The sequence below is a fragment of the Poecile atricapillus genome, chromosome 13, assembly GCF_030490865.1.
Source record: "Poecile atricapillus isolate bPoeAtr1 chromosome 13, bPoeAtr1.hap1, whole genome shotgun sequence".
Classification (NCBI taxonomy): domain Eukaryota; kingdom Metazoa; phylum Chordata; class Aves; order Passeriformes; family Paridae; genus Poecile; species Poecile atricapillus.
Genome location: NC_081261.1, coordinates 5,748,238 through 5,763,448, shown reverse-complemented (window position 1 = coordinate 5,763,448; position 15,211 = coordinate 5,748,238). Strand labels below are relative to the sequence as shown.

At 43.7% G+C, this 15,211-nt stretch overlaps 1 protein-coding gene across 4 annotated transcripts in view; it reads left to right on the top strand.

The window, feature by feature from the left end:
• GRIA1 (glutamate ionotropic receptor AMPA type subunit 1) overlaps positions 1-15,211 on the top strand; it is a 118,344-nt gene that overhangs the window by 90,472 nt on the left and 12,661 nt on the right. For all 4 annotated transcript variants that reach the window (XM_058848595.1, XM_058848597.1, XM_058848596.1 and 1 more), the window contains 2 exons: positions 11,262-11,460; positions 11,957-12,204. In XM_058848595.1, the coding sequence (XP_058704578.1) occupies positions 11,262-11,460; positions 11,957-12,204 (447 nt within the window). The remainder of the gene's footprint in view (positions 1-11,261; positions 11,461-11,956; positions 12,205-15,211) is intronic.

Here is a 15,211-nt window from a genome sequence, read left to right as displayed (position 1 = left end):
ATCTATTATTTATGGGCATTTTGTGGACATGGTTATTTGTATTTTGTGACATGGAAACAGAGCTCTGGCTGATCCGTACAGTGCTCGTGTTCACCGCACTCCTCCTCAGCCTCTCTGCTGCACTCCATCAGGGTGGTTTGTCTGGGGAAGAGCAAACAAGGTCTTTATTATGTACCTGTAATTAATGCTGAGCATTTTCCTCTGCTCTTTTTCCTGTTTATTTACATTTCTTTATAGCCCAATTGAAAAAAGTCACAGGAGACCTCAGATTTTGAAAGACAGCAGCACTTTTAAATTTCATCAAGATCTTCTCAATACTGAAAGGTTTTATTCAGTTTTTGGGGAAAATCTAAATCAGAAATTGATTAGAACAAAAAAGAATGTTGTGGAGGTTTTTGGTTTGTGGTGTTGTTTTTTTTTGTTGCTTGGTTTTTTTTAGTGAAAGGTTAGATTTGGATTTTTTCAAGGAAATTATTTCTGTTCCATCCTTTGTAAACTTACATTTGCAGGGTACTTACTTATTTTGCTAAAAATTTAGCATTAGAGAAATTAGAGCCAGCTGCATTTAGCAATCAAAAGGAATTTAATTCCTTCCTGAAAAGAAGGCTGAGCAGGGGTATTTATCTGATGACTCTTCTTGATTTCAGTAAGCGTCTTCTCTGACACTCCAAGCATCTGCATTGGAAATGGCCTCAAATTGCACCAGGGGAGGTTTAAATTAAAGTTGAGGAAAAATTTCTTCACTGGAATGGTGGTCAGGCATTGGAACAGGCTGTCCAGGGAAGTGGTGGAATTGCCATCCCTGGAAGTGTTCAAAATGCGTGTGCCTGTGTCACTGGGGACGTGGTTTAATGGTGAATTTCAGCAGCAGTGCTGTGATAATGGCTGGACTCGGTGATCTCAGAGGGCTTTGCCAACCTTAATGATTCTGTGGGGACAAAGCTCAGGTTCATTTATTTCTGGTGGTTTGCTTGAACTGGTGAGCCGACTTTCTTTGAGAATAAAAGTAAGAAAATCAGGACTTCCACTTCTGGAAAAGTCTCCTTGCCTTATAAAAGTGTATCAAATGATGTTGCAATTATCTCTACCTGGCAGAGTTAATTATGTCCAGGGAGAGCAAATTCAGGTCACAGGGTAACAGCAGCACTTGCAAATCACCAGGAACTGATGACCACACTTATTTCTAAAACTCACTTAACCAGGGAAAGTGACTCACCAGAGGAACAGCTTGACAAATTGCACAATATCCAACAGTCCCCTTTGGAGTCTGCGCACTTCCATGGCAACCAGAGTGTGGCAGCCAGGGGAAAATGGAAATTCTTTTAAAATAGTCATCCTTGCTATCATTTCTTTTTCATTTGGGAAAATGCTGAAGGATACAGAGGACTCAGACGGAGGAAATAACCAACTGAGAGAGCATTGTTGGAAAGACGCAATTTCTTCTGTAAAGGAAAAATTAGTCTTTTGAATTTCCACGCTCTGCCACCTGAAAATGTCTAAATGCTGCAGAGGTAATGAATGCTTCCTCCACTGACCTGTAAGCTACTTCCTCAGGATGCTTTCCCTATCAGGCATACCTAATCACTCTCCCACAGCTCTGACTTTGGGCCTTCAGCATTGAGGTTGCTGGGGGACAGCAAGAAATTTGCTGAAACTCCTCCCAATGAGTGACAGATTCCCTAATCGTTCCACCAGCTGTGTTTAAAATAAGTCATCAAACACTTCATCTAAAAGCAGATATATTAGCCTAAAAATACTTGTGCAATTTCTTTCTTCAGGACTAAATAAATGTTTCTCGTGTTTTTTTGTTGAAAGCAAAGTTGAAAATAGCAGGGGAGAAAGTGCATTTCCCTTTTTTTTTTTTTTTAAATATCTTGGGAAGTTTTATCTGAAAGAGGGTAGATTTGGAATAGATGTTAGGGAGAAGTTCTTGCCTGTGAGGGTGGTGAGGCCCTGGCACAGGGTGCCCAGAGAAGCTTTGGCTGCCCCTGAATCTCTGGAAGTGTCCAAGGTCAGGTTGGATGGGGTTTGGAGAAACCTGTGAAAGATGTCCCATGGCAGAGGATTGGAATGAAATGAACTTTCAGATCCCTTCCAACCCACACCATTCTGTGTTCTCTGACACAGAACTGGAAGGTGCTGTTTGTGTCTCTAATGCTGGGCACTGACCCAGGAATTGTGAGGAGCACTGAGATTTACAGCACTGCCCTCTGACACTCCCAGCCTTCTCTCTGACTGCAGCAGGAGACTCTCCGAGCCTCCAGGGACCCCCTGTTATGCTGTACTCAGACTTGCTGATTTTCAGTCAGTAAAAAGAAGACTTTTTTCTATTTCCTTTCCTCTTGATAACGAGTTGTTCCTGAGCAGTCAGCTCAGCTGGGGTCTGCAGTCAGGGCTGTGCATGCTTGTGTCTCTCCAATAGCTAGGTCAACTGCCAAATGTTTTTGTCAAAGAATAAGGGCTGTGAGGAGCTGAACGGCCTCCACCTCCCTCAGGTGGTGTCTTTTGCAAGGCTGCCTGTCACACACTGCTTTAATGTTGGCACTCCAAAAAAATACTGTAACTAAGATGGGAAGCCCTGAGCATGTTTTCGCAGGGAAGCCCTGCTTAAATAACTTCCATATGCTGTACATTACTTTTATCAGCACTAAGATATCATGTGCACACACACTGGATACACATTTGAATGAGCTTTGAACTTCATTCAAATTGCTCTGGCTCACAAAACACAAAAAGCATCCACAGCTGATCTCTGCTGGTGTCACCCCCACAGCTGGCCTTCTGCTGGGAGGCTCACAGTTCTGCCTTTATTCCAATGGAATTTTGCATTTATTGGACCTATTCTGCTTTTGTCTCAGATTTCATCCCAACTACTTGTCCTTGTAGCTGGGGAAGCACCATACCCCTTTTCCATGAGAAGTTCAGGAGTGCATTTGTTCACTGGGCAATGCCCATTGTCACAGCCTGAGATGGTGAGCAGGTATCTCTGGATAGGTAATCCCTGGCAATTTGTTGAAATAGGACAGAGATACTGTGTTATCCATTGTGAAAGGCTCGAGGAAACCAAGTGACTGGGAATAGCAAAATGTGAGTCCTGCTAAGAAATCAGGGCAAATATCCTTGTGTGCTTGGGCAGGGTCTGGAGTTGGAGAGGGCAGAGCATGGTGCCACCTCTGAACCCCTCCATGCTGTCTTGGTCTTCTTTCCATTTTCACATGGATCACAGGGGCAGCTGGAGAGCAGCTGATTGTTAAGCTGAGATGGCAGGAAAAGGCACACAGCTCATGTACACAGCCCTTTCCTCAAACAGCAGCAGCACACTTGATGGCATTCAATCTATTGAATAAAATCGTGCAGTAATTCTGATTAGTGCCTACCCAGAAGAGCTGCTGCTTACCCTCAGATCCAAAGGCTAAGCAGCAATAATCCAATCATGGTAATCATAACTTACTACTTTGATCTTCAGATAAAAGAGTCTGTAGAAGTGCAAAAGTGTTACATCACCGTTATTTGGACAACTTCAAAGCATGTTTTATACACTAATGAATTCTCCCAACTCAGTCTGATGAGGAGTAATAGAAGGCAAGTGTGTGAACAGAGGAGTAGAAAGAAAGGAGATGAGTCCTCACATGGTGAAAGGAAAAAGCAATAAAATAAGCACTTGTACCCTGTGTATGGGTTGAGACATGATGAAGAGTCCATGAGGGTCCGGCTGCAGGAGCCAAGTGCACAGGATGCTCTCTTTTAGGTGGAATTTTCTCTTCTCTCATTTCTTGAAGCCTGAAATAAGAAGCAAAATCTCAGGCTGCAGAGAGGAAAAACAGAGGGAGGGGGCAGCTTTTCATCTCGGCAGTGCTTCTGAAGCCTCCAATTTTTTTAAAAAAAATTCACCAAATGGATCTTAGCAGGTGAAATAGGGGCAGCAGAAACACTGAATATGTTTTCCCTTCACAGTTTGGGAGTTTTAATGTTAAAAGACAGGCACACCTGTGCACATAAAGCTCTTCTAAAAACACTGTCGGGGGAAAGCAGATTCATTCCTCACCACTTCTACAAGAGATATAGTATGTCCCTGTACAAAAAAGAAAGGCTCAAAACTGAAACTAGAGAAAATCCAACTTGTATGGTCTTGTGAGGAATCACATTTTAAATTAGAAATGAGAGAGAAAAATTAAGGGAATATGTGGAAATATTGCCAGAGTGAATATCTTCCAGTGCAGAAAATACTCTCCTTCCAGAGCAAAGCCTTGTTCTCATCATGTTGGGAAATCTGACAAAAGACAAGAAAAAAAAAATAAAGCAAAATGAACCAAGGCAAGACACCTTGGAAGAAGTCTGAACTAGGTTATTGTAGCATTATTGCCCAGAAGTCTCAGAAATGGAGCTCTCTTGTGAGCAAATGTAGATGGCTAAAGAGAATCTTGGAAAAATGAATGGCATATAATCCAAAACATATTAAATCTTTGGGGAAAAAAAAAAGGTTTTTCATCAAATAGACTTTGAAGAAGAAACTGTGGGAGACTACATGGAATCCAGCAACTCAGTAAAGGACATTGACACCATAGGCTGTTGTTCAAAAAGGAGGATGAGTGTTTGTAGATTTGGGGCCACCTGAGGTTGAGGAAGTCCCTGAATAATGAATCTCGCAGAGCTCTTCAGCAACTGCTTCTGACAAAATTTTATGCTTAACACCTTGTGAGTTTTTCTCAGCAAAGTGAACAAATGTCATCAGAGTGAGAAAAATACATGAAGAGCCTTTTTTACAGTGAAATTTTTGCTCAAAGGCATGATGAGGGTTGGGGTTTTATTCCTTGTAGCGATAGCTGGCAAAACAGCAGAAGAGGGATGACTTTGCCTTTCTCTGGAGCTGCCAAGCAGCCCAAAGTGACCACGTGTTTCTCAGCAAATCACTAAATATTCATCCCTTAAGTCACCCTGTCTGCAACAGGGAGAGGAACACTGTGCCTGTACTTCAGAGGATGACGGTGCCTGTCTTCAGATCTACTTCTCTGCCTTTCAGCTACACTCTCATTTTTTCTTAGGGTTCCACTTCATCCCTCTATCCTGGCCCTGCATTTGTACTGTTTTTAGCTGCCCTCTGGAAGAGCTGAGTGTATTATCCTGCATTTTTAGCGTTAAACATCTCATTTCAGCAGCCAGGGATGCTGTGCAGAGATGGCAGGTCCCTCGAATGAAGGATTTACCTCAGCCCTTCTCTGTTGGAGTATTTTTATGTGCCCTGCTGAAGCTGAAGAGGGTTTGCTGCCCATGTCAGTCCATTTTTTCTTGGCACCTAGTGCTTCCAACACCCCAATAGCTGAGCAGGTGAGCCGTGTTTGCTGTGTATCCACAGGTGACACAGGTTTTGGGTCAGTTGAGGGCTCAGAAGGGCACAACCTGCAAAGTGCTGTGGAGTGCACACATCACCCCCTGCCTGGCTGGGCCCTTCTGATGCTGCCTCTGCCTGTTGGGATTGAGTGTCTCAGGAAGGGGAATTGGGCAAAGCAGCAGCTCAGAGGTAAATTCCACCTGGTGGGCGGCGCTTCAGGCCACCCACCCAGGACAGGTTCATAAATGTGATTCATTTTCTTTTCCCACAGCTGGGAAATAAATTAGAGAGATGAAGTAAGCTATCCAGGAACCCATAAAGTAGCAGGGCTTCGCAGGGAGCAGAAAAACCTGGATGCTAGTCCTCTGGTTAGGCTTAGGCACCTCTTGCCTGTCAAAATGCTAAGTGGATGTCTCAAAAACAGCAGGAAGCTGCTCCATGCAGTCATGCTTATACTTAGCACTGCAGTAATCCAAGGCCCAATGACTGGAGAACCACAAGTGGCATGATGCATTTCTGACTAAGCAGGAAAACTCATTTTAGAATGAGGTTTTGCCCATTAAAGGGAAATGGAAGGGGAAAAAAGTGCCAACATATTCTGCAGAAGAGGAGATGAAACAGTAGGAGAGGGAGCATACACTGCTGTCCAAAGCCGTTAGCTTAGGCAGAAAGAAACAGTAAATAAACCATGATTTATAATTAACACCTCACAGATATACATCCCCCCCATTGAATCTGGGAGATTCTGTGTATTTGCAGAGATCAAATTCATCTGCTGGGATTCCAAAATCCATGCTGCCTCCTTCCAGCATGTTGGCTTTGGGGATCAGGGTGCACTGGCAGGGTTTGCCTGAAATCACAAGAGCAGATCTCCAGCCCACATACAAAAGTTAAGAAGCCCTAATTTTTTATTTTTTTTCCTTTTCTTTTTAACAAGAATTAGAGAAAGAAAACCAGGACAGAGCCAGCATGGGACTTCCAGTACCTGTGCACCCTCAGCTTCCTTACCCTGTCTCCCTGGTTAGTGTTACCCACAGGGAACCAAAATATGCAGCTCTTAGCTCTGTAAAAAAGTTGTGAGACTTGAAGAAAGAATTTGTACCTTTGGGAGAGGTGAATGAGAATATCAGTGGAAAACATTCTTATTTCTGTATTTGTAAAGGCTTTCCTGACACTGCATGTTAAAACCCAGCACTGCAGTCAGGACTCCAGACCCTTGTACCAGGAGATAGGATGCAGTAATAAGTAAAAGCAAAGTCATATGGCAAGAAAATTAGTAATGCAGCATGAACAGAGAAACTTGCATTATAATCCCACGAATTTTGTGGCAAACAGTTGTGAGCTAATTCAAAACTCTCCATGGCACAGCAGAGAGTAAGAGGATAAGAGCTCTGCAGTCTGTGCTTGATGGATGCACCCAGAGCTGATCCCAGCTCCGCAACCCCACACTGAATTTCTTCCTTTGCCTTTTGAGCAAATCTGGGGTTCGTGTCAGGAACAGAGATGAAGTGGTGAGGCCAACCACGCCAGATGGTCTGTGACACACAGGAAAAGCACAGCTCTTTACATTGACAGAGTTTAATATTGAAAAATTGCTTAAAGTAAGAGCAAACCTGGTGCAAAATGTTTGCAATTAATCCACTACAGAGTCAGATTTCGGAGAGAACCACAGAATTGTCTAGACCAGTATGAAATTCAGAGTAGTGTTGGAGATCAGAGGCTCTGTGTGGGTAGAAGACCAAAAGTAGGTTTGACCCACAATCAGTAGCACAAGCACAGAAGAGCTTTTCTTTCAACAGTTTCGCATAAATTCATTCAGTGACAAATATGTCAGTTGAGCAAGTGAGCCTTTATTAGACTTGAATTTAACAGCAAATCTGGGAAATCCTCCCAAAGCAACTATGGCTTCAGGATCCCAGATTTGCACTTCTAATTAAAACTCTGTCAGTTTAGGTGTAATTCCCCATAAGGAATGGATTTGAGGAGGGGGAAGGGAGAAGTGGGAAAGAACTGAGATAGTGCTTGAACAGTTTTCCAAGGAGGTTTACTCTGTATATTTTCTGATGATCTTGTTAATATTTTTTGCAGAAATGTATTGTTCTCTTCTAATAGATGGCAAAGCGAGGCAAACTCCTGCTGGCTTTTCCTACCTTCCATGAGGGATAAGATCAAAGAGAAAATTGTTTGATCAAGGGTTGCATTTTGTTTTAAGAAATGAGATTATAGATGCATGATTTTCTATTTCTGTATGAATCCATCATTGGTAAGGCTAAAACATTAGAACAAATCTCTTCATAGGAACAAAGGGAACTTACAATTCCTTTCTGTGTTCCACTGGAAAAATGCAGTTACTTTTGCAAGGAAAGGTTTTTAGAAAGTCATGTAAGTAAAAAAATCAAAATTATTTCTTTCAGCTTGACCATCTGCAGTATTTTTATTGTGCAGATTTAAAATAGTATGTTTCAGAATTATCTTTTAAATTATATATGCAGTAGGTAAAGATATAATCTACTATAAAAGCTGAAAGAAAATTATTTGAAACAAGAAAGCAGAAACAAAATTGTTTACCATGTTAAAATTCTACCATTTAGCCTTTCAGAAATTAAACTATAAATAATAGCAAAAAGCAAAGCTTGAACAGACCCAAAACAACCATTTTCAGAGTGCTACTTTTAGAGGACATTTGCAACCGTTATCTTTGCATTCCAAATGAGAATATTAAGGTTTTATTTACAATTTCAGAGTTTTCCACGGTCCTGAAATCTTGGTTCCCAGCCAGCTCTAATTTTAAGTAGATTGTGCACTGTGGATAATGAGGGCAGAGTATTTACTACTCGTTCCTGCAAGGGTAATGATGGAAAGGAGCATCCTGTTCTTGCCAGTTTGGGAGGCACAGGCAGGATCCCAAGGCAGGGAGAAGAGTGGGGGTATGTGTGTTATTTTACACAGCACAGGCAGGGATAGAAGAAGAAATCAGGATATCTTAATTTGGTTGTGTAGGAAAGAAGAATCTAGGTGCAGAGGAAATAACACAGGTTGAAAAAAGTGCAATCTGGTCTATTTAGATATTCTACCCCTTTTTGCACCCCATTCGTGAAATCCTCTTACACTCCTACCCTTGCTTATTTTAGTCCAATTTTTTTTAGACCCGGCTGTTTGCAAGGATTACAATGATAATGAACATGAATAAATTCAGAGGTCAAATAGACAGATCCAAATATCTGAATCTTAGCACATCTTTAAAGTCCTAACCAGGGTGCTCAGTCTCCCCTTAGCTCTGCAGGGAGCTGAGTTACTGACTCCTTTCCACTCAGCAGGGAGCTGACTCCGTGTTGTTTTTGAACAGCCACAGGGACACATCCTCATGCAGGAGGATTTGAACCCCACAGCACCCATCAGTGAAAAGAACTTGAGCCAGGGCTCAAGCTGCAGAACATTTCTGTTAGTTAAGTGTAAGGTCATTTTTTGTTACCTAGCTCCAGACTGAGACTTTCAAAACCTCACAGTGACTCCAAAGAACAAGATGTATCTCCTCCTCTGTGACTGCTCTTACTAGAGCATAAACATCATCTAAGTCCCATCGGTTTTTGCCCAGGCTTTTAGCTCCCTGGTGTTGAAGTCACTACTGTCAGAAATCAGACATTATCTCCTAAATTACGGTGCCTAAAAGGCACTTTGCAAATGTGTCCCGTGATGGAGGCACTGCCATTTGTCTGCTGGGGCTGCAGAAGAAGCAGAACAAGGTGGTAACAGATATTGCCTTTGCAAGCACTTGCCATGGTAAGCAGGCTCAGTCTAAGCAGACAAGAGAAACTCATCTTGTTCTGTTCAACTTGTGTTCACTGCTCCTGAATGGGATCACATCTGCTTGTGTGGTGTTTATCATGACTGTCTTTGTGTTCTTTACTGAACTGCTCTGTCCCCCCAGATTCTGCATCCCTGGCCAGCTCTCCCTTGTGCTGCCCAGCCACGGAGCAAAAGGGCCATGTCCTGTAGATCCCATGTGCTGAGTGTTCTCTCTGCTGGGCATTTCAGCAGTTTTGATTCACAGCTCCCAGCTCCAAGTCAATCCAGCTAGGAGGGCAAACATGGCCCACTAGCAGTGTCAGCAACAAAACATCACACACACGAGGCCATGCTGGCAGCCCTAGCAGCTGCTGGCCTCCTCTCCTTCCCTCCACACTCTGTGAAAGTGAGCACATCCCTCCTCATGCCACGAGGAGAAATGACCATCATCAGCAGCAGAGACAGCCCAGATGAAACCAGTCCATGATGGACACATGAATCCTGTCTGCATCCTTCTGTCTCCCTGGGGAAAGAAACAGCCCCTTCTCCCTCCTCCCCCAGCCCTCCCTGTTACCTTCCAGGCTCAACACCCCAAAGTTACTTTTCCGTGCTGTCAGTGCCAGGTGTGAAGCTGGGAAGCACAAGCCATCTGCAGCTGAGGGCAGGCAGCCCCTGGGATTAGCTGGTGGTGAATATCACCGGGATGTCGAGGGTCTGCAGGCAGGAATCTGCCTGACTGCCGCTGAAGGGATTGAAATGAGTCGCAGAAATATCCCAGCTTCATCAGGAAGGAAAGGCTGTATAATTTGCAGCTGGAGATGAATGTGATTATTTGCCATGCAAATGGATTTTGCCAGCTCAAAGTGGCCTTCATCAGCAGACATTGTTGTATTTGACATTATCTGGTTACTTTTGTTTAATGCCTCTGTGCCTTTTCTGAGCGCTTCCTTCCCTGAGCACACATCATCCAGACTAATTTTCTTCCTCTTCCTCATCAATCTGAAGATGTGTGAGTTGAATCCATAGCTGCCTCCCTCCCCAGTCCCTCTCCAAATATGAAACAAATGGTGAAGCTGTACGTGCTGACAGCCCTGCAGGCTGAGTGTTCTCTGCAGATGGGATGCAAGATGGTCACATTTATCTCACCAAAGTTTAGCCCTTTGCTGGACTGGGATATCTCTGTTACCATCCCATAAACCATATTTCTGCAGAGTGACTCAGATCAGCAAGAAGACAATGCTGAAACATGGTCCCCCGTGGAGAAATAAATGGTGTTTCTCACGGGCAGGTCCTCCTTAGTCAGGCTGTCTGGCTTTATCAAACAGCTTTGTATGTTCCCTCCTGTCTGGGACAGTGCTCTGCATCTAAAGGAGCACATAAATAATTTAGACAGAATGCCTGAATGCTGACATCATTCTAAAATCATCTTCCACTCTTAAAAATTATTTGAAAAGATTTTAATATTAATGCCTGCTTGACTTATTTGCTTCTATAGCTATTGAATGGTTGCAGTTAATTGGCTATTTGATTGCAGACAGTACAAAACACCTAGATTTTAAAGCATTATTATGAACATCTTGTCTAACCATCTGCTGAATACAAAAGAGAGAATGTCAGTAGGCAAATAATTCATTAAGACCATAACTCCTCTCTGAGCTTCAATATGTCTTACAGAAAAACACAGGGGTTGTTTTTTGAAACTTCAGGTGATGGAGGGAAAGATCACAGCTGGGCTGTGTGTCTGGTCTGGTTCCATGCTGGTGCTCCTTCCTGCCAGGGGTACATGGTACAGCAGAGACCTCGACAGGCATTGTTGATGGGCATTGCCCCCTGCCCAGCTAAACTTTCTCATAATTATCTCCATGTCTCATTATTAATATTATACTCTGAAAGGAATTGAAAATCAAAGCATATTCTCTCTGTTTATTACTGATTTTTTTTTTCACTGAATTTTTTTATCCCCACTCTAATTCCATCAACACCTTTAAAAGTAAATTCGGAACTGAGAGAGACTTCTGGCTTCCTTGGAAGGGTGTGGAGAGCACAGCTTTGGGTAAATGGCCACATAAATGATGGGCTGCAAAGAGCAAGCTGCACTTTTTAGACCTTCACCCTGCTCCTGTCTGACTCTCCTCTCTGTGCCCAGGTCTCTCTCCGGCCGCATAGTCGGTGGCGTCTGGTGGTTCTTCACCTTGATCATCATATCCTCCTACACAGCTAACCTGGCTGCCTTCCTCACCGTGGAGAGGATGGTGTCTCCCATCGAGAGTGCAGAGGACTTGGCCAAGCAGACAGAAATCGCCTATGGCACCCTGGAAGCTGGCTCCACTAAAGAATTTTTTAGGGTAAAAAGGAAACTTTAATGCAAACGTTTTTCTTAGCTTCTTGTTTGACAAGTCCTCCAGGTCCGTCCTCTCTCATCCTCAGCTCAGGTCTGTTTTTTTTTCCACTTGCTTCCCCTCACCATGTTACAGCCTGCCAGAAGATTGGCAGTGACTCCAGTGCATGTGATATTCTGTAGTTGTGAACACAAATATGGAATATCCGTGTGCTTCCCCACGTTACTGAGGAGCTTCTCTGAGCAACTCCAAATGAAACCATCTCCAGATTTCCAGCTTGGTTTGCCCTTGGTTTGATCTGCAAAATCACTTCGTACACGAATATGGGCCAGAAAGTCAGGGATTGATCTGGGCCCTGGTGCAGAAGTGGTAACATCCTGTTACCCCTTTTGGCTTCCTTGCCCGTTTGATGTGTGGGTGTGTGCTCAGTCCAAGCTGGAAATCTCAGGGGGCACCCAAACCTCTGTTAATGCTTCTGTTGGGTTTCTGCTGTCCTACGCAGCGATCCAAAATAGCAGTGTTTGAGAAGATGTGGACATACATGAAGTCAGCCGAGCCCTCCGTTTTTGTGAGGACGACGGAAGAGGGGATGATCCGGGTGAGGAAGTCGAAAGGGAAGTATGCATACCTCTTGGAGTCCACAATGAACGAGTACATCGAGCAGAGGAAGCCCTGCGACACCATGAAGGTGGGAGGTAACTTGGACTCCAAAGGCTATGGTATTGCAACGCCAAAGGGGTCTGCGCTCAGGTAAGTAGCTTGGATTTGCTTCCTTTTGCCAAACCACCCAGCAAATCAATGTATGCACACAGTTCAATCTCCATTGCCATGTTAATCACTAAAGCTTGGGGCAAGGAGGTGGGGGAGGTGGAGGAAAAAGGGGTGTGACCACTCAGTGTGATGTCCAGGGAAGTAAAATGCCCGGCTCCCACTGAGCAGCAGCAGGAGTGTCTAATTCTTCAAGCCCTGCATCTGGAAACTGGATCCTGGCTGATCCACTGGCTATGAATGTGTCTGCTGTATGAGGTGATGGCAGGGGGCTGCTGTGGTGTAACCATTGGTTTCACAGAGCTGTATCCGGAAGGGACACTCATCCCGTGCCATGTGAACTGCGCAGCTTTGCAGAGTATGGGATTACCCTGCCTTGGATCCATGCTTGCAGAGGGAGTTCTCATGGGGAAAGCATTTTGGTGTTTCCTAAAATGAAATGCTGGTTGGAAGAGGTGGGAAGTCCATTTTGAAAAGCCCTGCAAAGGGTGGGCATTTTCATTCCCTGAGTCAGTTCAGATCCCAGCAAGCACCAAATTTATAGCAAGTCCAAAGGGGTATAAACACTGCATCTCTGAGCCCAGAACCGCAGCTGCCACATACCTTTGCCCACCGGCCTGTGAAGTATCTTCAGAGACCTTCCTTTAAAAAGAAGAACTCTTTAAGAGCACAAACCCAGGCCTGAGTTAGTAACAGAGCCTGGGCACTGCATACAGCCACACTCCTGGGCATGAGCACCCATCATGAAAACTGACCTGCTCAGAGCAGCATTGCCACCATCCACAGACTGGTATTGTCATCTTGGGCATCTCAGAAGTGTGGCTCCTTTTGGCAGCAGCCATGTCAGTTCCTCACGTTACAATCATGAGGAACATGAGTTGCAAAGGTTCAGTAAACCATTCGATTACCAAACCATTAGATTACCAAACCATTAGATTACCAAACTATTAGATTACCAAACCATTAGATTACCAAACCATTAGATCTCAGGATCTGTAGCATTAAGTAATCAGAATGAAACTCCAATGTATTTAATTAATTACTGAGTTATTTATTAATGAAAGCATATTGACCAGAAGCGTATGTGTAGCCTTATAGTTGTTTGCTAACATAACCCAATGCAGACACATTTAATCCATGATCTCTGCATTTCTAGAAACCAGAATATTACCAGATGGCCATTTGCAGAAGGATCTGTCTGGTCACACAGTGCCCAAGCCAAAGCCAGCCCAAAGAATCAAAGCTGTATCAGCTGGCAGTGGATGAGACCCAAGGATTTTGATTACTACAGTTCTTAGGTCAGCTCACACTCGATTCAGCACTTCCCACATCAGCAGCATCTTTAGAGAAGCTGATGTGACAGCCTGCACCACCCAGTGCACAAGGCAATTCTTGCATCCAGTGCAGCTCAGGCTCTGAAATGACTCAGGTTCCTCCAGCTCAAGGTGGACATATTCTCACAGCTTTGAGATGCTTTCTGTTGCACACTTTCCAGTGTTTGTTTTCAGTCTTGCAAATATGGAAATTAGGATATGGGGCTGATTCTATTTAATTAATTATTTATTTAAGCATCAGTCTTGGATCCTAATTTCGATATTATAAAAACAAACAAACAGGAACATCCGACCTGTCTTGTAATTTTTGGCATGTGAAAGAGCCATTTTTCATACTTCTAAGAAAAATAAACCACAAGAAAGAAAATTGCATCACTTTATTTTTGCAACTCCAAACATCCCTCTGCTAGGCATGACTCCAAAATTTTCTAACATTTCTTTCTGTTTCTTCTTTTGCATCCTGGCTGCATGTAGAACAAATTTCTTATGGGCCAAATGGCAAAGGAGGAATGCTTGATTTTTCCATCCAATGGCGTTTCTTTGGAACAGTTCCTGTCCATTTTTCGTCCCATTGTGTCTGTTTTGTTCCTGATGTTTTAATTGTTTTAATCTCAGTAGTTCCCTACAGTCCTCATGTAGTGTCTGTTTTCCCCCCGGGGTCCTGCACGTGAGAGGTTGCCCTGAGCAAGGTGACGTTCATGAGGCGTCTGTCCAGCACGGTCATCCTGTCTCTCACTCAGTCTCCATCTTCACTCACTTCCATCCACAGAGTAAAAGCTCTGAGCCAGGATTGCAGGAGGTTTGTGACCCAGGTCTGTCTTGTACCAGGTGTGTTTTAGAAGCTGGGCATTGTAGCTAGACCAGTTTTCCTGCATTTAGGATAGCTTGTTAGGAAAGAATCCTAGAGAGAAACCACAGGAGTGTTCACCATATATTTTTCTTTCTTCTACATGGGCAAACAATGCTAAGATGTTGCCACAGATAAATGAAAACAAAGTTGATTAGCCAGAAATAATTCTACATGTGGTAGTAGGTGCAAACAGCCCTTTTAGAAGATCAGTTTGGTCTCGTGGACTGCTAAAAGAAATTACTTCTTCCTCCTAGGTGAATCTGGCTTTGAATATCTTTTGGCCTCCAGAGGTTAAAATTTAGTTGCATTTAGGCACATCTGAGAAGGGCAGTAATTGCAAGGCAGAAATTTCACCTTTCAGCACCAGTGAGTTCAAGCTGTGATCCTGCCTGACATGAGGCAGTCACCCTGCTGCAAAACACACCCATTTACCCAGCAGATCTTCTGCACTGCTGGACAAGGGATCAGAAAGAGGGAAAAAAGCCAAATTATCCAAAACAGGGTAAAGAAAACCCAGAAAATTCCATGTAGGTCTGGACTCAGGAACTAGAGAGTTTTTGAGATGGCAGTCTGTGAGAGTGAGTTCTTCAGAGCAGCCATATTGACATTTAAGTTCCATAAAACAGAAGTCAGCTTTCCTAGGGTCTGTGTGTATACACAATATGTTCCCTGTTAAAAACCCACCTTCATTCAGGACCCCAGACTCTTCAGTCTTCCATCAAAACATAGTCAAGACGTAGTGCAGCCTGTTCTGTGTTCTCCCTGGGAGCTGGAGACAGTTTACCAAAATGAAGCTTCCTAGGAA